The sequence below is a fragment of the Pteronotus mesoamericanus genome, unplaced genomic scaffold (assembly GCF_021234165.1).
Source record: "Pteronotus mesoamericanus isolate MK-2021 breed Mesoamerican mustached bat unplaced genomic scaffold, CSHL_Meso_final contig_169, whole genome shotgun sequence".
NCBI classification, from domain to species: domain Eukaryota; kingdom Metazoa; phylum Chordata; class Mammalia; order Chiroptera; family Mormoopidae; genus Pteronotus; species Pteronotus mesoamericanus.
Window position 1 is genome coordinate 22,161,858 of NW_026555068.1, and position 22,539 is coordinate 22,184,396.

Here is a 22,539-nt window from a genome sequence, read left to right on the forward strand (position 1 = left end):
GGCTGGTTCATTTGCACCTGCATCGCCCTGAACACGTGAGTAAGGCGTCGTGTCACAACCTCCCGATGGCCTCAATGTCACGAGGTGACAGGAATTTTTCAGCTCCATTGTTACTTTGGGGGACCACCGCTGTGTAGGCCGTCCATCGTTGATGAAGATGTCCTTATGCGGTGCGTGACTAGTTAAGAAACAATGAAGACACCTTGGCAAGGTGTAAGACAGAACCTCTAAGATGCATGAGAAAGTCCAGAGCGTGTTAGAGAAAAGCACAGAGTTTAAGGCACCTCAGTAACTGTATGAAAAGACTATGAAAGATGTGCAAAAATTCTGGCACTCTGTGCCTTGTGTCCCACTGGAGAGCAACTCGTCTTTGCTGGTGATCCCTGGATGAGCCGCTCTCTCCTTCCCACCTGCGCCAGCACCACTAGGTGGCGGGCTCGGTCCCCACGGCCGGGAGCAGCAACACAGAGAGAGGAGGACGGCAGGCCCGGGCCACACACAGGGCTGAAAATTCCTGCCGAGTTTTTGACAGTTATTATAGATGTGCAAACAAAAGTTTAAAAGCCAATGTGTAAGCACTTAGGAACAAAGTATATTTTTAATGTTACTTCATCAGTCATTTTTGAAGCTCTAGCCCTAATAAAAAAGACAAAACATCGTGCCTGAAAAGCTGATCAAAGCAAACAAACACATGCCTGGTTTCTCTTTCCTAGAACCCTTCCTAGACCCACGCTCTGCTCAGCTGGGATGGACTCAGAGCTTCAGACATGTATGTTTAATAAGTGCGCATAACACAAAATACCACTGCTGTTTTATACACAGGCCACACAGAGCTACCCATTCCTTCCTATTTACTGATGATCATCAAACTTTTACCCTAGATATTTAAGCTACACAACCCACACACCCACGACATCAAGGCAGTTCAGGGAATGACTGATTCCCCCTCTCGACCTCAGGCTTTGGTTCCTTTAGGTCTTGGTCACATGGACCCTTACCTGGCCAGCCAGGCTTACGTTTAGCTGAGGCTGAGCCTTCCATCAGCTCCACTGGGTATTAGGGCGGGAGGAGGGGAAAGAAGGGGCAGGCGAGGATGATGAGAAAGACTGAAGAGAGGCCAGGAATGTCACCTGTCGAGGCCTCCCTGTGTGACACTTCTTTGTGACCCCTAGGGCTGGGGTGTTGGTAGCTATACATGACCTTGACCAACATTTTCACTGACAAAAGCCAGTTCTCCTAAAACAGTTAAAACTCAGGAAAGGCAAGTCCAATGCTACCACGTAATCTGGAATCTCAAGGGTTTTCCCCTCCCACCCTTTTCAAATGTTGTGATGTTATGTAGACACGTGACCTTAAACATTGATAAAGCACAAGGAATTAGAAGGCAAGAAGCCAAGAAGTTAAAACACGCGCGCGCGCGCACACACACACACACACACAGACAAAACAAAGCAACTGGGTTAGGGCTGGGCATTTTGAAGTTACTTCCGGGTCACCTGGAATGACATGAATGTGAGTTTCTTTCTTGACATTCCAGAACGGGCACAGCGCCTCGCCTGCTGCCTGAGGGCGTGCGTGAGACCAGCGCGCCCCGTGGCCCGCGGCTGACACAGGCGTCCGACCGGATCGGCCACTGAGGCCCAGACACGGGGCCCCTGCGCAGACGTGTGCCTGTCCAGCTGACCCCCAGAGGGCCTGCCGCCCAACAGTCCAGCTGTTTTGATTACAGAACTGGATGTTTAAGAAAAAATGATCAATCTACCCATTCCCGCAGACATCAGAAAATCAAGAGTTTCCCTTGGCATTTCCCCTCCTTCAGAGGAGGGCTCTCACTGACCAACAAAATCCAAGCGAACGTTTTGTGACCTGTTAAGATATTCAAGGGAGCAAGCTGTCTTTTCCTCGTGAAACGAAAAGCAATAACCGTTGGCATCCTTGTGAGTGATAAAACCCCAGCTAGGAAGCCTCAGTTGCTCTAACGGTGCAGATTATCTTTCTTATCAGGGCGCGATAGTTTGTCGCTATGGTTATCAGCATTCCCGGGTTTCTGTCAACGTTCAGCCTCAGTCATGGCATTTTCAGCTTCCTAACAGACACACTGAGATGAGGGACACGGAGGGGCAGGGGGGCAGAGGAGGGTGCTATTGCTCTGGAGAGAGAAAGCCCTTCTAGGCTGGGTCTCCGTCCCCGGAAAACAGATGCACCTGAGATGGCCACCGACCAGGGAACGGCACGGGCGTGGCTGAGACACCCCCAGGTGCCCCGAGCCCGGCCCCTGGGAGACACCCACCTCTCGGCCAGGGCCCGGCTGGGGGCGCCCCGCACGGACAGCAGCTCCTCCTCCAGGCGCTGCCGGTCGGCTTCCAGCCGCTCGAGCTCGCCCCGGGTGCGCTTCTGTGGCGTGACGAACTGAAGCTCTTTCAAGAGTTCTTCTTTCTCATGAATCAGCATCAGCTTCTCCTTCTCAACATCCAGCGCCCCGGGCCACGCCTCGCTGTCCAATTTCGACAACTCGATTTTCAAGTTGGCCATGCTAAAATACAGAGAGGAAACAGGGGTGCATGCACTCAGGCCTCCTGAGAAAGGGGTGGACACAGCTGTGCTCAGTCTGGGGGCGTAAACGCCCCGTTTCCGCTGGAAACCTCCGCGGAGAGGGCTGTGGTCGCCTGGTCCGAGGAAGAAGGGGGGCAGCTGCCCGTGCCCCAGTCTCCGGGCCTGATGCTGTACTTAGCCGTCACCTGCGTCATTTTCCCACCTTCAAAATCGCAGTGAGCCCGCGCCCTTATCTGAAGACAGGCTGAAGGTGGAAGCACACAGAGCTTCAAAGCAGAGAGCCCAGGAAGCCAGGCAGGAAGAACAGCTGGGGGGCTTCCGTTAACCGCCCTGCGGGGATGGGAGAGTGTCTGCAAGGGATGCTGGCCTGTAGGGAAGGAGACTGTCCCCTGGTGAAATGGCTGTCCCCAGGGCGTGAGCCAGTCGGGGAAGGAAGAGGGAGGGGAGCGAGCACCGGTCAGCCGATGGATGAGAACGGCCATCCATCAAGGCTCCACCGTCCGCCAGGACCGGGGCAAGGCTCGGCTCCCTCTGCCCGTGGTCTCCCTAGGCTGCGCCCTGCGAATGCTCTTCCCCACCGGTGTGCCGCGCATGTCTGCACCGCGTGTCGAGCCAGCACTGGGGCGTCACTGCACTAGACCCGCCTTTCCTCCGCGACAGGCATTTGGCTGCACAGGAGGCAGACGGCACCCAGGGGGCCCCCTGCAGCGCAGGCACCCCCGGGGTGACAGCAGGTGCGGAAGTGCGGGGACAGGGACAGGAGGAGGACGGTGAACGAGCACTGAAGGGAAACTTGACCGGTGTCAGAATTTTGCCTGACGCCAGATTTCTGTCTGTCAGGGCTTCTCACTCAACGGTCAAGTCACCTCCTGACTCTGAGGATGTGCTGACCACCTGCATTTGCGCTGTGGCGCTGTGGGGACGGTCAGTGCCACGGGGCTACTTGGCCCACGAGCACCAGGGGAAAATAAACCACGAACACATCTGATGTCGGCGTGAGGAGACCACCTTCCTATGAACGCTGTTGGAGGGTTACTTTGGCTGGTGTTCCAGGACGCGTCAGAATATGAAAAACGGGTAGAATGGGGGAGGGTTCTGTCTCCCCTTCTGAGGGAAGAAGTTGTAGAAGGGAAAAAAAAAGGTGAACCAAAGAACGTTGTCAGGACAGAGATGAAGCGGTTAGTTGCACGTTCTTGCGCTGTAAGTTTCTCGTTTTAGTGAAAAAAATAAAGTTGCCTCCTTAAATTGGCACTGCATGCAGAGTTTACTTTTGATTTTCACCCACCGTCTGCATTTATGATAGATGTAACATCAGCTATTCTTCAGCTGTAACCACAAAACCATAAACAACTGTCTCAATGTACTGGAAAATTAATCATCAAAATGCTAAATAAGCATGGTATTAGTAGCTTCATTAAGCACATAAAACAAAGGCTGGAGGAGGCAACGGGCTTCAGAGAGACACAACCCGCCTCTGTACTTATTCAGACTCGAGGGAAAAGCATTTTCAACACACGCATGAACCCTTCAGATTTACTGCTCGTCAGCTCCGCCAGTAACTTTGAAATAAAACCCCCAGTTAGGTCCCAGGGCGGCAATGTGACTAGAGGGGACAGAGTGAGCGTCTCAACTTTTGACGCGACTGAGTTAAGCGCTGATGCACCGAAGGAAGTCAGAGAGGCCCCCGTGACCCGTGGGACTGACTGAGCACCAGGCAGGTCTTGGGCTTTGCTGGGAAAGGTGCCGTCACACCTGGGGAACAAAGGAGGGAGATGTGAGGGAGCACCTAGGGGGTGGGCTGTGCCAGCTCTGGTAGAACCCAGAGCAGAGCGAGAGCTCAGGCTGGCCCCAGGGAAGTCAAGTCACGCCCCCGAGACCGCAGGGCATGAGGCCTGGCTCTCTCAGGCTAATGCTACATTACGGGCATTCTCCTTCAGGAAACCGGACATGGCCCCGGGCTTTGTTAACAGCAGGACCCAGGGGTTCTCACTGCGGAAGGGCCCGCGTGCTCACAGCCCAGAGGCTGCACACAGCCCCCTCTGGAAGCTTCCCGTCTCACGGGGCCTCACGCAGGCCCACAGAGCCATCCTCAACCCTCCGCCTGGGCTCCGAGAAGCGGAAGATAAAGCACACAAAAGGTTTCCTAACCTCGAGAAATGTACCACCCACCTGAAAAAATTCCTAGGCATTAAAATTAGTCAAGTAAAGTGTTGTTCAGAGAAACGAAGTGACTTGCTCAAGCGCATGTGGTTAATAATTTGTAGAGCAAAGCTCAGGGTTCTTTCAGTAAATCGAAGAACCAAGCTGTATTAGTAACAGAGGCTACATGGAGGCAAATATTGTATTTAGGCAGATCAAATAATTACTTTGTTGAAGCCAGATAACCTCGAAGAACTCTGGCTAATTACTTATAAATTATCATCATCACCAGTATCAATGGCTATACTTCAGTATCTATCTGACGGTCTTCCTTACAGTAGGAAGCCAGGACACGCTAGCAGGTTCTCAGCTGAGCTTTCCACGCTGAGGAGGAGAAATGTGATCAATTTCTCTGTCCCCTGCAGGGTGATAATGCAGTTTCCACTCCCCCATGTCTTCCTAAACGATTTATCAATAGCATTTTTCAAGTCTTAAGAGGAAAATAATAATATCAAATGTATCAGCCTGACTCTTGCGCTCAAAATAAGCGAGGTGCCTATGCCATGCAACTAAGGCGAGGCTGCCGACTGGGCAGGGGCGGTGGAGTCTCTAGGGCGCACCCACGCCATCACACGGTCAGAAAAGGGCAGCCGGGGTGTCCTGGGGGCTCAGGAGGTAAAGGAGAGAAGTAAGAATCTCTCTTCCTCCTCCTGGAAGTCAGTCACTGGGCCAGACACCTCTCACTCTTCAAGGACGTTGGCAGGAGACTCCCCTTCCAGCAAAGGGACAAGATCCAAGCTCTCCACCTTAGGGCTGACTCATGCACCGCCATCAAGTCCTACACCTGAGCCACTGCACTGTGTCTACCTTCACACTTTTAAGTGTGTCATACGAGCTCAAAGCTTCTTTCCTCCAGACGAGAAGGGGACAAGTTCCTTGCTACACTTGTCATGGATTCTCCATGCTCTTCAGCTTGTGGGGGACAGGGAAGGAAGGGACAGCAAGCAGAGAGGGGACTCTGCAACCCTACACCTAAACACGGAAGGACACCCTCAGTAAAGTGTGTGGGGAGTGCCAGCAGGTGTCACTACAAGCACAGAGATGCACCGTGGAGCCGACGCTGCAGTCGGAGCCCACGGACCCTTGGATCCCACGGCCACCCCACGGTTACCTTCTTTTGGCTTCTTCATACTGTAGGCTCAGCCTGACCTTTTCAGCTAAGTTTGACCGGCTTCTCACTCCGATCTAGTGAAAAACAAAAGGGAAAAAGTCAATGAGCTCTTATAATGAACAGAGGTAGACTGCTTTTGTTTCTGGGAAGGACAAGTAATTGAAAAGCCAGGGAAGACGGTACTGAAATGGAGACCACGGCTGAGGAAGGCCCCACGTGACAGCCTCAGGAGGGAGGGGCAAGGCGTTCCTCTTTGCCTCAACCTCTTCTCTCTTTTACAGACTTTAGCGTCCTTTTCTCCATGCATTAAATTCAAGATAAAAAAATATCCGGTAAATGTTTCTGGTATCCAAGAGTTTATGAGGGGTGTGCAGGTGAATAAAGTTTATGAGCCAGAACTAATTTCCTTGCCACCAGGAGCCAAAATTTCCATCATTCAGCTTTCAACTGCATAAAATATGAACTAAATAACTTCAAAAGTTAATTTCTTTAACTAGGTAGGCTCTGCTGTTGATCTCTGTTTTACTTTCATAGCACATGATTCAAAGGAGTGCAAGAGAACACAAAAATTACTGGGGACTTGTCGTGAATCGGCTAGTGGCCTCCCAAACTGGCAAACCCACACCCGTGCCGTGTAGAAGGCCGGCCAGGGAGCCCGCCGGCCAGCCCTTCCACGGGGGGCACTCACATCTCCGGAGATGCTGGTCTGGGAGCCGGCGTCAAGGGTCTGTCTGGAGAGGGACAGATGAGAGTTCGCAGGGCTGGACCGCAGGTCTGGCTCGGATCTGCCCATGTTCTGGTCCGGGTGGAACCGCTCCTGCAGCTTGGCGAGGCTCTGGGCGGGATGCACAACGGGGAGGCTTAGCCTTCAAAAGGGCAAACCTCCCCCAGGTACCACTGAATTGAAAGAACTCACCTTAATGGAAAAACCAATGGCATTATTTTAGCACGTACACAGCATTTTAAATGGGTGAAAAAATAAGAGCAGAATGTCATTTTGCACATGCACACATGTGACTTCAGAAGTATGCAAGAGCACATTAAACAGGTTATCTTATTTTTCCCAAGAGAGCCTGGGGGTTATTCGCCTTGTGAATAATGGTATCTTTATATTTAATACATATGTTCTTGTTTTTAAAATTTCCCTCAGAAGAAGTCTCTGTTTTAACTAGAACTATACCCACTGTAGGCGTGGCCATTATGGAACCACGGAACACCGACAACGGAATCTCGTGTGCAACACAGCGGGAAAACGCTGCCTTCCTCAGCAGACGTCCACCACGATCACGCCCCGCGTCCGGACGGGACCCGGGAGGCTGCTCAGCTCACGTTCGCGTTAGAGAGTAGGAAACGGAGCCCAGAGGCCACAGCGCGCGCGGGCGACCTGAGCCCGTCGGCCTGCCGCCGCCGCGTGGCACTGTCCAAAGGGACACGCTTCATTTGGTAAAGTGATGGTCGGAGGGGACGGGCCTGCTCTCAGCACCGGGCGTGGCAGCCTGAGTTGACCTTGGAGGGAGAACGTGAGCTACTAAAAGTATGAAAAGGGAAAAACTTCATCTAAGTTGCCCCCAAGGACAAAGCAAGCTTACAAAACACTCATAAAATTGGAGACACTTATTATCGACTTTTAGAAGAACCAGGATTTAACCCTGATATTTAAAATTCTCACAATAAGACATCAGAACTATCAGGGGTCATATATATATATATATTTTTTTTTAACCTAATCTTCTCTATTTTCTTTCAAAGGGATATTTATACAAAATGTCTATACAAGAGAGATAAAAATTAAATGGTCATGTCAAATAATACATCACAGAAAAGAACCAAGAAATCAGTTAGTGACTGTGGGCAAGTCTTTTCTATTTTTCATCTGCGTAGTGAGACGGTGCGTATTCTTCAGAGCCATCTGTGATGACAATGCACTCATCAATTTAGGTCACAAGTAGCTATGTTTTTTAAAGCATCACAGAAGCGACTCGAAAATGAAAGCAGAGTACATTCCTAGTATTAAGAGCAGGCATGTTTCTGTGAAATTTGTTTTGTGTGTGTATCTATATGTAAAGATAGCTGTGTTCATGGGCTTTGATGTAAAATATATTTTTTCCTGTGAGCTGTGGTCAAAGAGGTTGGAAGGTCACAGAAGATACCTAATGTCCCTTTCAGTGCTATTGTTGATTTCTGTACCTACTGATTATTTTATATACTTTAGTAATTAAGAAGGAACCGAAGCTCTTAATTTAATCTGGCCTGTGTATAAACCCAAAGTTTACAGGAAGAATGGAAGATGACCTAAAATTGCTGATTTATAAGATTCCACTGTAAGTGTGTTCAAGTTCCATAAACTCTTTTCAAAGGACCTATTATGTGCCTTTTAGGAACTATTGATTCAATCAGTAGGATCATTGTGAAATAAAAACAAAATATATCCAAATAAAGTCTTATATGTGTCAAGTCTAGGTTACAACCACCAAGTCTGGAGCAAGACTAGCTGGTTGAATGGCAGTGCTGCCACGTGCCGGTGGTGTGACTTTGGGCACGTCGCTGACTCTCCTGGGCTGCAACTGCCTTGTCTGTACATTGGGGATGATAACAGTGCCTGGCTTGAGGGCTGCTGGGGGAATTAAACGAATTGTTTCCGTGCAAGGCAGGCAGAAGGTTGCCTGGCCCAGTCTCAGTGCTTCTCAGTATTTGTGATTACTTCTGTTGTCTCTTCCATTTGATCTCTCCCTGCAAATTATTTAAAACTTGCTGAAAGGCAAAATTATACGGGTTCAAGAATATTTACCTCCATTCAACTAGCATTTTTGAAAACTGACATTAAGTAGTTGAATACAGTATTTAAAGTTAGGGGTTCTATTGAAAATGCCAGCATCACCGTTGGCTGTAACATTCTCCCAAATCCTCACTCGGCTACGTGAAGAACTCCAAGTATGCAAAGAATTCTCAGTGCTTGTGATAATTATGGGATGGAAGGAAGGGAAGAGGAGGAAGGGACACACTCTTTAAAAAACACGATTATGTCTGCTAAAACAGAAATATTCAGAACGTAGAATACCGTTCACTGAATGGTTGTTTTCTGTTCTGTCTACAGACGAGGCTGGGCCGTTGGGAGCTGAGACCCGTATGTTGAGGTTACAGGCGTTGCAAGGGGCTCGGCTGCCACAAGCAGATCCCCTAGGGTGACTGTACAGATATCCCCTGCCAGGCCAGCATCCCCCATGCCTCTCTTACAACCACCTGGGTGGGAGAGGCTTTTCTAAGATCCTGGCATAAGATGCTCAAGGGCGTATCTTCTAACTTGCCGATGGCAGGTGACAGGCCCTTTCCGCGTCCGGGGCTGAGGATCACTGGTTTCGATAACCCTGCTTATCAGGGGTTGCATGGAGCTTTCAGCGAGCGGCAGGGTGCACAAGGATGCTAATCTCCTTACGTGGGCTCAAGGATCCACCACCCACTGTCTCAAAGGCCAACCAAAGCCTGCCTTCAAGTAAGCACACCAGGACCTCGGAACCAATCTGTCTTCCTCAGAGGCCGTGCCAGGGCCGGAACCACCGGCTATGGGACCAGATTCGGTGTGGAAGGGGCTGGGGACATGGGGAAGCAGAAAAGGCCATCCGGGGACGCTCATGGAGAAATTCTGCCCCAGGGAGAGTGTCTTGGGCCCCAGAAAGTAACGGTTTGACTTAACAAAACATCCCATAACATACCTGCATCAGATCCTGTTTTTCTTTCTCTCCTGAGCTAATAGCCTTTCTGATCGATTTCAGTTCGGTTAGAATGGCTTTGGCTTCACGGAGTTCATAGCCACTCTGGCCTCCGGACATTTTTTTATCAATTCTGTTCAAAGGAAAAAAAAAGGAAAGAAAAAAAAAATCAAAGAATGTCAGCGTACAAGTAAGACAGACCGGGGGAACTGGTTTGGGGTTGTCTTAGCTGGCTGGCTGCACTAGTCCTCGACTCTCACACGCCCATCCAACCTCATCCTTCCCAGCTGAGAGTTTCTCCTCCTGTCTCTTCTGCAGGCCTCGCTTCCAGCAGAGGCTCCTCCCGCCTCCCCTCACGCCTGTCCCTTTTGTATTGCACTCAGGCCCAGTCCTTTCGCCTTCAGTCTGTTTGGATGATCCTGCGCTGGCAGAGCTCAAACCTCACCGCAGGCTGCCCCGGACGCCCCCTGAGTAAGGTTCAGGACGCGGGGAAGCGATTGAGCGGCAGGACAGAAATGCCGGCACACTGGACGGCCACAGGGACGCAGGGCTCATCGCTGTGGCCGGCGGTGGCCGCAGAGCATCTGTGCAGACCGCAGCCCGCGCCCGCAGCCTGGCCGGCGCTCAACCGGCGGCAGAATCACTTGCAGCAGCTGGCACCCCACAGTATTCGGATCGTGTGTCTAGTTTCTCATTTCTTTTCAATATTCCAAATGCATTCATTCCGATTTTAGAACAGTTAGGAGCCTGGGTGTAATTGCTTGCCCCGCTGGGATGAGTTTGAACCCAGGAGCAAGGCAGTGGGCAGGTGTGCTCACTCGTCGACACCGAGGCGACACAGAGAGCGGACTCGTGACACCCGCAGACGAGCTCGCCAAACGCCCCGGCAGTTCACACGGTCGCCCTGCATCAGAGGGCTGCCCGGGACCCAGTTCCCTCCACCAAATCGCCCAACTCTCCCTGAGCGATGGTGTAACGGCATCTTCCCGACCGCTCTCCTGGCTCCCGCACCGCCTGCCCGGGCGCGCTTGGAACACAGTGGGCTTCCCGGCGGACGCCCCTGCCCCATCGGCCCACCGCTCTCCTCCTCGGACATACTTCTCATCTTACCCACAGAGAAAAGGCACCTATGAAACCACAGGAAGCCGGCTCTGAGCTCATTGGGTTTAAAACACTTAATAATTTATATTTAATTCAGCGTGAAGGGTTTAATGAAAAAAAGAAAACACCTATCTTACTCACTCTTCCAAAGTTTACTCAAACAAGTGCAGTGTGTAGATAACATTATTTCCCCAAGTACTAGTTTAGTTAATATTTTATGCTGCTGAACAAGCAATGAAAGTCTTGCAGAACTTAAGAAAATAAAATTCGTCATAAGTCATCTGATTATAAAGAACAATTAATGAACTCACTGAATTAAACACACACCCAGTGTTTAGGGCAGAAAGGGACCCTAGAGAGCGACCAGTCACTTCCTCCAAAGGAAGAAACCGAGGCCTCCGGAAAGGTGAGGAAGGCGTGGCCCCGAACCTGCTAAGCCCTTCGCCCATGAGGAGACTGTCTTCAATGACCGACTCTGCTTGGGGCTCTTACGACTGTTACGCTTCGAATATTTGATAAGAACACTAAAAGCGCTTTGATATTGGTCAATTCCAATTATTGGGGAAGGGGTTTACCAATGAAATCACTGGGTCTCTTAAAGTATTAAACTTGGTTGAGGTAAAAGGCTTATTCTGATTCTTAAAAAATCTGTGCGAGTTCACGACATGGCTGGTAACACCGGTGTCTCAGACTGTGTCAGAGTAAATTCCTGAAGCCCAAGGACTGTCTTTCTATTGGAGAGAAACGTTCAGAATTTAACAGTAAAACAAATCTTTAATTCAGGAACCAACTTTCACGATTGAAAACAGAAAAGCAGGGAAACTGTTTTCAGGAATAAACTGAAGCATTTAAAAATAAAAGCAGCGCTCCTTGAAAACTGGTAATTTAAATTGCAGAGAGCTTTAAAAATAGATGAGACTCTCCCGCCTATCCACGGCTCCACCACCTGCCACACCTGGCAAGAGCGAGCCACCGCGGCCCACAGGCCCTGGGCGGCCCCGCCCCGCCCCGCCCCACTTTATGGTGGCTCTTCTCCGGCACCTCCGTCTCCCACTTTTCTCCTCCGCTTTTCTCCTTGCACCTGTGTTCTCTTTGGACCCTGACTGATGGTACAATAGAGTATTAGCGTTATTTGCTGATTTGTACAACAAAAGTACTACAAGTTTTTTTGGTTCTTGGTTTGAAAAATACCATTTTATATTTTTTCCTAAAAAAAAATGAAAAAAAATTTTTTTTGTTTGTGTGACCCCTACAGTTAATTTTTACCTATATCTTAGTCTCTTCAGAAAGAGAAGAGATTGCCATTTGCACGCTTCCCCTGAGAAATAAGTACCCCAGCGCCAAACTTTCCCAGAATCGATGCGTTCGGCTCGCTGGGTGTCGCTTCCTTTCGCCTCTTCCAGTTCTGAGTGAACATGGGAGGTGGCAAAGTGGAACTGTGCCTCCTGGAATCCACCTATGCGTAAGCTACACTATCGCTTAGGCCAAAGTCAAATTTGGGACCCCAGACGGAATGAAATGAGTGATTTAGGGGATAAGACCAGTCACTCATCCGGCGTGAACTACTGTACCAGGTGAAATGAGAGCCGAGTTTAGGTTACACTGTAATACCAGATTCAACAGAAATATTTCATTCTATTGTGAGTAAGTAAAAGGTAGCAAAAGGCTGCAGTGGGATTCTATTTAAATCTGTTCCTGAAATATCCTTTCTGCCGTAACCCCAAGTGAAAGTCCCTTTATAGTATAAAGAATGTGGTTTCTTGAAAAGTAAGGCCCTGGGTTCGGTCGGCTGTCCCTCGCTCCCGCAGGTGCTGGGTAGCACTGGATGAAAACAGCGTCGTTGCGTCTGCAGGTGAGACGGCCGACCGAGGCCCCCGATGCGAGATACCATGTCTTCCCACTCTGGGTTCAAAGGGTCAGCCTCGCAGCAGGAGAAGGCCTGAATTTTTACAACAAATGGCCATTGTTTTCGCGTGGAATGTTATTGACAGATTCTTAAACATGCCTCAGATTCCTATAAAAACTGCTCGCTAGCAAGCTGCTTTGAAACAATACGGCATTGTTACATAGATAGAACAAAAACAGCAAGTTTGGCTAACCTTTAATCCTAGGCGGTGACGTGAGTAATAATTTCACGTGCCTTAAAAAACGAACGTGTGGCTGAACGTTTTGCGGTGCTCATCAGAATTGGCTTTCGCGCTGCACTCTGGCCACAGAGCCCGCCTCTGTGCTGGCACACAGTCACTGACTGACACACGGGAGTCATCCCAGGCCTGCCCAGTTTCTAGGGGGGCTCTGCGACCAAGGGGACTTCTCAGAGTACAGCTACATGCAAGCACCCCCTGGCGGTCTCCCAAAGGGCACCTGGGTGCAGACCAGAAACGGGAATTTTGTTCCGAGCTCCCCTGACTATGCTCCCATGTGGGCACCTTGGAGAACCTCCAGGAAGGGTGCGTCGGAAAGGGTGCCATGGCTGGGGTGACATGAGGTGAGCAGCAAAAGGAGAAGAGCGAGCCATCAAACCAACACGGAAATAAGAGTCCCGTGGCTGGCGGACCCGCGCAGCAAGCGGGTTTGTGAGACGCAAGCCGTCATCCAAACGGACAGAGCAGTCAGTGTGTGTCCGCCTGGCCTGCACACACCTGGGATCTTTCACGAGAGGCCTTGCTACCTCGGGCCGCTGCTGAGGGAGACGCGCGGTGGAACAGGAACCTGCCTGGGCAGGACGCTGACCGGGGCAATCCCTGCGAACACGGCACCGCACACAGCTGGCGGCGCCCAGCCCTGCGTCCTGGGGGAGGGAAGGGGGAACGGCCGAAGGCCTCTCCGGCGGGAAGGCCTCCCAGCCTCTCCGTGGCCGTGTGGCTGTGAACCGTGGCTTCCTCCTTTGCATCAGCGGCTCTGTGGGTCGGGATGCCTGGGGAGCCTGTCAGGGTTCAGTTAGGCTGCTCCGCAGGAGCCGGGAGCACAGTGGCTTCCTGGGGCTGAAGACAGGGCGTGCATTTCCAGTTCCTGCCACCCTGAGAGCTGTGCCAGCGGGGGCCCCCCCACCCTGTCCCCCGTTGTCAGCAGGGAACTGGAAAGGACAGAGTGCATCAGGGGAATGAGGAACTCACTCAGGCTCCTCTGCGACAGTCTCTGAGGTCAGCCGCAGGGTGGCCTCCGGCGCCCTGGGGCTCAGGAGGCAGAGGGCCACCTCCCGCAGGGCCGGGCCTGGCCGGGCGCGCTCGGTGCGGCCCTGGGGAAGGATGCGGAGCGGCACCTCCGAGCCCAGCGCTCAGCCCCACACGCAGTGTCGGGGCAGCTGGCGGGGCCCAACCGACAAACTGAAGTTTTTCACTTTGGTTTCCTTGGACCTCCAACGATTAATATAAACTCAGATGTTTCCAAAGTACCGTATTTTGCTGCGTATAATGCGCACCCACATTTCTGTGTGCATCGTACACAGGATTATTTTACCCATTATTATACGCATGGTATAGAATCAGTATACCCATGTATAATGCACACCCTTATTTTTCCCTCAAAACTTTGGGGGAAAAAAAGTGTGCACTATATACAGTAAAATATGGTACATAGATTTTTTTTCCCCAGTTTTTGGTTCGTTGGTTCCCTGTTTTTTCTCTTTTTTTTGCAGCACTTTGAGCTTTTTACTTGATGTTTCTTTGAGAAATTTCTTATGCAATCTGTACTTGTATTTCCTTTGTATAAGTTACAGAGCTTTGGATTAAAGTCAATTTCAGTACTTTTATACTCACTGTTGCAACGTTTCAAAGCCTTGTTCTTTATAGAGCAATTCTTGCTTCATCTGTGAGAGTTCCCTCTTCAGCTTTTTAACCTTTGGTGAGAAATCAATGTAAATATGAATGTTTGTAAATAATTAGCAGCACCGTTTTAAAAGATAATCCATTAGTAAAGTATTAAACACATAAACACAGCCCTGAGTTGAACATTCACCCTGCTCATTTCTCCTTGACATAAATTCTACGATAGGTAGACTAATGAGGCTTCCGTGGTCCGTGATGGCCCTTACGACAGCTTGTAACCTTCATCACCTTACTGAGCAGCATTCCTACGGGCACGCACGCATCACTAGTGTCTGTTTTGTGATAAACAGCGGTAAGGGAGAGTCAGGAGTTTACACCGAGATACCGTGTGATCTCTGCAAGCTTGGACTCACGCTGCCCGAAGCTCCGGGGCCCCTGGCCACTCCCGTTTCTCAGGTGTGTCGCAGCGGCACCTGCTCAGAGTCTGCAGGGGCACCCCCTCTGGCTGGGGCGCTGTACCCTCCATCTTCAGTGGCTGGCCCCGCCACTCAAGTCTCAGCACACATGACCTTTTCCAAGAAGACTCCTCCCACCACCCCACCCACGCCGCTACCCTGTTTTATCTCGTTCACAGTTTTCAAAAGCCAAGATGTTCTGTGTACTTGCTTACTGTCTGGGCCCCTGAGTAGGTAAGCTGCCCCTCGCCAGCTGAAGTCCAAGCTTGTTGAACGGTACCAGGCAAACAGCAGGTGACTGATAAATATTTGATGTCACACTGATAAAAAAGTATGTGTTTTTTTCCTGTTGCCAAATATACTCCTTGGTAATAACAATACTAAGTTCCGATGGGTCAGAAGAACAGCAGAAGCCTGATTTAGTCATGAATTAGAGGTTCACACAGCTGTCAGAAATTGGTTTCCATTTGCGAAGTTACAGCCTTCAGGGTTTGGCGCTTTCTGTTACACAGTATTTCAACGTGCCGCTGAACCTTTCTTTCCTGTTTATCCTGCCCATTCCACCAACAGGGACTGACTCTCCACTGTGTGTCAGGCCCTGGGTCTGCAGTGTGAATAACTGAGGATAACAGTCATGACCTTCGCCCTCGGCGGCCTTACAGAGCCACGGGGGAGCCAGATCCTGGGCCAGTCACCGCAGGTGACATAAAGGAAACGTTCGGGGCGCTTCAGGATGCAGACGCCGCCTGCGGTCTCAGGTAAGGCCTGTCCGAGGAAACAGCGGTTAAGCTGAGAGGGTCGGGGGGCTTCCCGTGGCGCGAAGGGCTCTCAAAAGGCAGAGCCTGTGGGCACACCATCATCTGGGGGAGGGGCCCTCGCAAGTCTCGGGGAGCACAGGGGTGGCTCGTGACCTGGGATGGGGCTGGAGGGGCAGTCTGGCTACAGAGGGCCTGGAAGCCACGTTGAGGATTTCTGCACCTCCTCCCGAGAACAGTAAGAATCAAGGAAGACTTTTAAAGGATGATCTGCGGAAGCTTATAAGAGATCAGTGTGATGCATCTGGTGAGCCGACTGGAGGGGCCAGCAGGACCCCGCACCCGCACCGCGGGGCGGCACGGGCGCAGTGCGGCAGAGAGCAGAGCCCAGAGGGACAGCGTGGAGGGGGTCGCCAAGGCTCGGTGAGGGGCACGGGGGGGGGAGGGCGAGGGAGAAGACGAGCCAGAGGTCACGCCCAGGACGTTGGCGTGCCAGTGGGTACAGGACGGTGCTTTCCTGGAGAGTGGGACCGGCTCTGGGGGGAAGACCAGGGCTTTCTTTAGGACATTTCTCTGGTACCCGGAAGACATGAAAGGCACTTGGGATATGCAGACTCGATGTCCAGAAGAAGTGTCTGGACTACAGATACAAAACCAAGGGCTGCTGACATACAGACGGTATTTTAGATGCATGAGAATAAATGCGACCACCCAGAGGACGGAGTGAAAGAAGAGAGTTCAGGAACACGCCTGGCCAACTTCATCTTCAGAAATCTGCCCAGGAAGGGACAAAATACGCCACGGAGTGGCGGCAAGCGAAGCTGGAGGAACAGAAGAGAGTGTCACAGAATACGTGACTGAAATGTCCGGAGGAAGATCCAGCACCCAAGGAGGAATAAAATGACAAGTGCCGGGTACCACCCCTGTTCGCACGCCTGGCCACTCTCCTGCAATAGAGTAGATACTCTGTCATTTATCTGGAGACCTTAGCTGAGCATTTACCAGTTTGTGCCCCAAGGTGCTTACATTGTATTAGGAAAAGGAATACAAATAACTGCTGAAAGGCAGTTATTTGACTGCTACACAAGGAGGTACCCACACCGCCCCTGGGTCCTGGGGGTGGGGTGAGGGAACGATTCCTCAAGGGGGGTGATGCGGGCTGACCTCCTGGGGCAGGAGGGGCCGGAACTGGGTTTGGAAGGTGCCGGGCTCCTGAAGAGCGCTGGGCTTCTTCACGGGGTGTCACAGAGACAGTTCGGTTGGGCATTAGACTAAAGTGTGGGAGCCGTCTGCAATCGATAGCACCTTGTAATGTGCTTCCGCTCTGACAGCGCCCGCCAGAGCTTTTTACCAAAATGACTAATGTTTTATTTTAAAACAACAGTTAATCCAAAAATCAATGGTGACTCCAATGGCTCGGCTGAAACCTGTCTTTACCTTGGAAAACATAGGTGATAAAAACAATGGTAATAAGACGTGAGTTCAACTAAGAACAACTGCATTAAAACAATTGGTGTATCTTAATGACAACAAATAGCATTCTACTGAAACTCATTTGGGCTGCGATGACACACCAATTTAATTTCTTTTCAAAAATCTAAAATTAACATTTGACCAGACTCTTAAGTGACGTGAGCAACATGTTATTGTATGCTAAGTAACAGTGATGAAGAAAACTAACTGTGCTTTCTTTTCTTGCACATTATTTACTTTACCTAAAGTTGGTTATAAGCTACTGTTTTTATTTTGGGGTGGGAATCTTAGCAGATTCCCTGAACGATTCTTAGCTCCCAAATATCACTGTTAAATTTTATTTTGTTTACTATTAAAAAGTTTGATTCTATTACATTGCCAGGTGAAAACATTATTTCCAACCCAACATTATTTCCACTTGGTTTTGGTTTGACGACTCTGGTCTTAATTAGTTCAACTGCCTTGGTTTTCAGAGGACCATTTGGGATCGTTAGCTCTTACAGGATCACTGTTTCTACTCTTCCACTCTCCAAACCACCCTCCAACGTCGGATGCAGGATGTAAAACCACATGCCCTCAGCTCACAGCTAAAGGATTAAGCTAATGCTGGCCTGCAAATTTAGCCCAATGCGGACTTTACTAGGGAGCAATAAGGAGCTGAAATTCATGAGTGCTCCACGTGTTCCAGACATCGTACTAAAGAGAAATACCTATTTTCAGCCCTCACAATTCCTCTCTTAGATACACACAGCTTAATTATTCTTTCATAGATGAGGAATCTCAGACCTAAAGAAAGTCAGTAATCTGCTGAAGGTTTCACTGCTACTAAGCAGCAGAGAGCAGTCTAGAACCCAGGAGAATTTTTTAAAAACTGTAATTATAAAAGCTTCAGTTATAATGGCATAATATCTGTAAGATCAAAGATGAACTGGAATTACAGCAAAATGACCTAAATAAAACCTATGGCCCTTATTTTAGTTCTGAAACTTCACTATTGCTATATCCTGCCCCAGCTGAAGACAGGAGCAGGCCCATGAGCCCTAGGGCCTGTGTTCCTTTCTCCTGCACACTGGGCTCCCTGGGCATAGCCGGCCACCTATCTGTCCAGGCCTACTTCGAAGGAATCAAACTTAACAGCCCGGAGCACCGAACTGGAGGCAGGACAGCCTTGACTTTTGCACGTTTCCTGCTTTTTATCCCGAAGGCACCAAAGCAACTGACATTTCCCATTGACTTTCAAGTTATTTCTGAGGACCAATTTTAGCATCATAAGTTTGATTTCAGAAGAAGGAGAGAGATGACAATGAAGGAAGAGCAGATTCCAGAAACCTGTGGACCCTAGAAGGACCCCAAGACAGGTAAGTTTCCTATGCCTGCCCTACAAGTGAACCTGCAACATTAAAGCCCTAACGAGCAAAGCAGCGTTTTATTAATGACTGTCTTCCTCCTTTCCCCCGTTCTCCATTGTCTTGCTGGGAGGTCAGTAGGCAAGCCAGTGAAGGGCGGCTCTCAGAGGCTCCTCCTGGAAAGACCTCCCTCCGCTGCGCTTCCATGTAACTAAAACCCTTACCTTTAAAGAAAATGAGAACGCAACGCCAGAGAGTCACAGGATTAGCAATAAACATGGTTTTGACCTGACTGAAGAATAGAAAGAAATAGAAGCCCAGATGCTATTAGAACCATTTGTGATGACTCACGAATGAACTTGGTCCTCGGAAACAACGTGATTGAATATAGTATTTTTCTAAACCCAAACTTTTGTGTAACAATAGAAAAGAAAAACAAAGCCAATGAGAAGCATTATGTGAAATATTTATGAAATATTCTACCTGGATATACAGGTAATAGATAAAAATATGGAAAGCCAATGCTAGACCTTCGCAAGTAGTTCAAATAAATCAGTTAAGCTGCTATCAGACTCAGTGGCCTAGAGTGAAGTTCTCCTTTGTGAACACTCCATGTGCACTTGAAAACAATATGCATTTTGCTTTATTTAGGTGGTATGATCGACGAATGTTCATTTGATCAGGTTGGTTGATGAAACTGTTCACAACTTCAACAGCTGTACTGATTTTGTCTGTATATTCTATCAGTTACTGAGAGAAGAGTGTTGATATGTCCAACTGTAATTGTAAATTTGTATTTCTCCTTTCAGTTCTATTGGTTTTTAAAGCTCTTTTATTATGTGTACACATCTTCAGGGTTATGTGTATATATCATTATGGCCTTTCATAAACTGACTTATTTATTAGTAGAAAGCCCCTGGTAATACTATCTCTTGTTTTAAAGTTTACTTTGATATTAATATGGCAAGTGCAATTTTGTATTTGTATTTTCATAGTATATATTTTTCATGCCTTTAATTTCCAACCTATCTGGATATTTACAATTAAAATAGGTTTGTTGTAGCCATCATAGAGTTGGTTCTTATTTTAACCATTATGATAATTTCTGCCTTTTATTGGAGTATTTAGACCATTTACATTTAGTGTAATTATTGATATAGTTGGATTTAAACCTTCTATCTTTATATTTGTTTTCTATTTCTCACATATGTTCTTTTATCTTTTCTACCTTTCTGCCTGCCTCCTTTTGGATTCACTGGATTTTTTTTTTTAACTCCATTTTATCTGCACTATTGGTAAAATCTCTATCTTATTGTGGTTATTCTAGGGCAGGGAATAGCAAATGACGCTTGTGGGTCAAATCTACCCTGTGGTTTAATTTTTTCTTATGGTTCATGAGTTAGGGATGCTTTTCATGTTTTTAATAATGTTCTCAAGAAAATATTAAAAGAAAAATCTATGATAGAAACTGTGTATGGCCTGCTATATACCAGTTTTCTGTTGCTGCAAAACAAAAAATATCACCAAATTCGCAGCTTAAAATTGCACCCATTTACTAGGTTACAAGATCTGGCTGGGTTCTCTGTTTAAGGTATCAAAAAACGGAAACTAAGGTGGCAGCCAGGCTGAGTTCTTCTGTGGAGGGAGGCTCCGGGGAAAATTCAGGCTCAATTCCATCCTCGCTGCTGGCAGGAGGCAGCTGCTGCAGCCGTAGGAAGGCCCGAGGCTCGGTTTCCTCACCGGCAAACAGCCTGGGCCAGTCTCAGGCCCTTCCTCCGTGCGCCTACCCAGGCTCAGCACAGAGCTGGTGCACTGGACGCTCCCTGCACTGTGCGCGCCTGACTTCCTCCCCTGCAACCAGCCTAGAGAGATGCTTTTGTTGAGGGCTTGTGTGATTCCCTCCAGCCCTCCAGCACAATCTGCCTATCTTTAAGTTATCTGTTTTGTAGAAAATAACCAAACACAGGAATAAAACCCATCATATTCGGCCTAGCGGTTATATAAGGTGGGGGGAGTGGGGAATTTTAGAGGTATCTTAGAATTCTGCTTACAGTTTCGGCCAACCTCAAAATAATTACTATTTGGCCCTTTATAGAGAAAGTTTGGCCACTCTGGCTCTAGTGTATGAAATGTACAGTCTATTTGCAGATCATACGCTATTCCTTTAGGTACAGCGTAAGGGTCTTATGACAGTATCTTCCAATTCCCCCATCCTTTGTGATGCCTTAGAGTTCACTTCTAAATGTTTTACAGAACCCACACCATATTTGTATTATTTTATTTAAATAAGCAATGATTTTAAAGGGACTTTAAAGTGTTAAGAAGTTTCCTATCCATGCACCTATTTACTATCACTTAGATTTTCATTATTTTACGGAGGTCCCGATTTCCATGGGGCGCCATTTTCCCTCTGCCCGAAGAAATTCCCTTTAACATTTAATATATGACAGTTCTGCAGGCAATCCATCCTCGCAGCCTTTGTTTCTCTGAAAAGTTCTTCCTTTTGCTTTCATTTAAAAGAACTGTAGTAAAATACGCATATAATGAAATTTACCATTTAACCATTTTTAAGGGTACAACTTGGAGGACTTAAGTGCACCCATCGTCACCTGTCACCTCCAGGCTTTTCATCACCGCAGACTGAAACTCCGCACCCACTGGGCAGCAACTCCCCCGCGCCCCTCCTCCAGCCCCTGCTGACAACTATTCTACTTCCTGTTCCATAGATTTGCCGCTTCTAGGAGGGAACCCCACAGAAGTGCAGCCACACAATATTTGTCCTCGTAAGTCAGGCTCATTTTACTTACTTAGCATAATGTTTTCAGCACTAATCCAGGCTGTAACATGCATCAGTTTCATTTCTTTCTAAGGCTGAATAATATTCCATTGTATGCACACAGGCAGGCAGACCTTGCTGTGTTGCGGTTTACTTTATCATGCTTTGCAGATAACGCATTTTTATGGACTTCCAGGCAAGACCCTCCATCAGCAAAAAGATTATAGCTTGCCGAAGGCTCAGTGGATGGTTAGCATTTTTTTTAAATCAGAGGATTTTGAAATTAAAGTGTGGACATTGTTTTTTTAGACATAATGCTATTGCACACTTAATAGTCTACAGTTCAGTGTAAACATGACTTTTACATACGAACCGGGAAACCATCTTTTCCTTTGCTTGCCAGTTATCTGTGGATCTTCTGCGGCTCTGATACTGAGGTCTCCACCCGCTGCCCCGTGCCCTGTGAGGTCCCTCCGTGAAGGCGGGCGGAAGCACGAGCTATTCCTGGCCCCGTGGAGGCTCTGAGAACTGTCTGTCCTGCTGCTTTCGTTCCCCCCCTCGTTGTGTTTGTGCTGTGCTTGCTCAGCACTCACTGATGTGAGGAGACCCCTCAGAAGTCCCCAGAGCTCACTCTTGCTCTCTCTCTGCAGCTCCCTCCTCTCCAGTATCTCCCCCAAGTCCTCACTCTCCCACCTCACTGAACTTTGTCCTCGAGTCTCTCAACACAACCAGACCCCTGTGAGCCCTTCTCCCCGCACTGCAGGTGGTGCCATCCAGGAAGCACCTCTGGACCGCGCCCTTCAGTTAAAGATGGGGATTATAAGGCCTGCTATTCACTGTCCATGGGATGCTCTCATTTCAGAGAGCTTGCCCAGGTCTCTAACCCTCTAACCCTCTGCTGTCTAGAGGACAACGCCTCCAGCAGTTAACCTTTCCTGGGCCAAAGCAGAGGCAGTTGGGTCTTTCAAGAGATATTCATGTGACTCCAACAGCCTGAATTTTAGGCAGAATATCTTCCGACTGGACTTATTTCATGCATCTCTCTTTCTCTCTCTACAGGCACAAGATCCAAATTTGGGCTCCAATTGGCTAATCTCAACCACACAGCTCTCTTCCTGTAGATCTTGAAGGAGCGCTCTTGGATTCTGGTTCTTTTATGAAGGGGATGTAGTACTACGCCTACCACCCTGAATTCTAGAAACAGATATGTACAAGAAGATGCCAAAGATTGCAAAATGTATGTAGTATAAATTGGTATTTTTTTCTCTCACTACTTCATTATCATGGACTTAGAAG

The 22,539-nt window shown here is 48.7% G+C and overlaps 1 protein-coding gene across 2 annotated transcripts in view; it reads right to left on the minus strand.

The window, feature by feature from the left end:
• Positions 1-22,539, minus strand: part of WWC2 (WW and C2 domain containing 2) — a 135,477-nt gene that overhangs the window by 34,721 nt on the left and 78,217 nt on the right. For both annotated transcript variants that reach the window (XM_054566194.1, XM_054566193.1), the window contains 5 exons: positions 14,430-14,509; positions 9,574-9,703; positions 6,552-6,698; positions 5,864-5,937; positions 2,291-2,533 (listed from right to left, as the gene is read on the minus strand). In XM_054566194.1, coding sequence (XP_054422169.1) covers positions 2,291-2,533; positions 5,864-5,937; positions 6,552-6,698; positions 9,574-9,703; positions 14,430-14,509 — 674 coding nt within the window. The remainder of the gene's footprint in view (positions 1-2,290; positions 2,534-5,863; positions 5,938-6,551; positions 6,699-9,573; positions 9,704-14,429; positions 14,510-22,539) is intronic.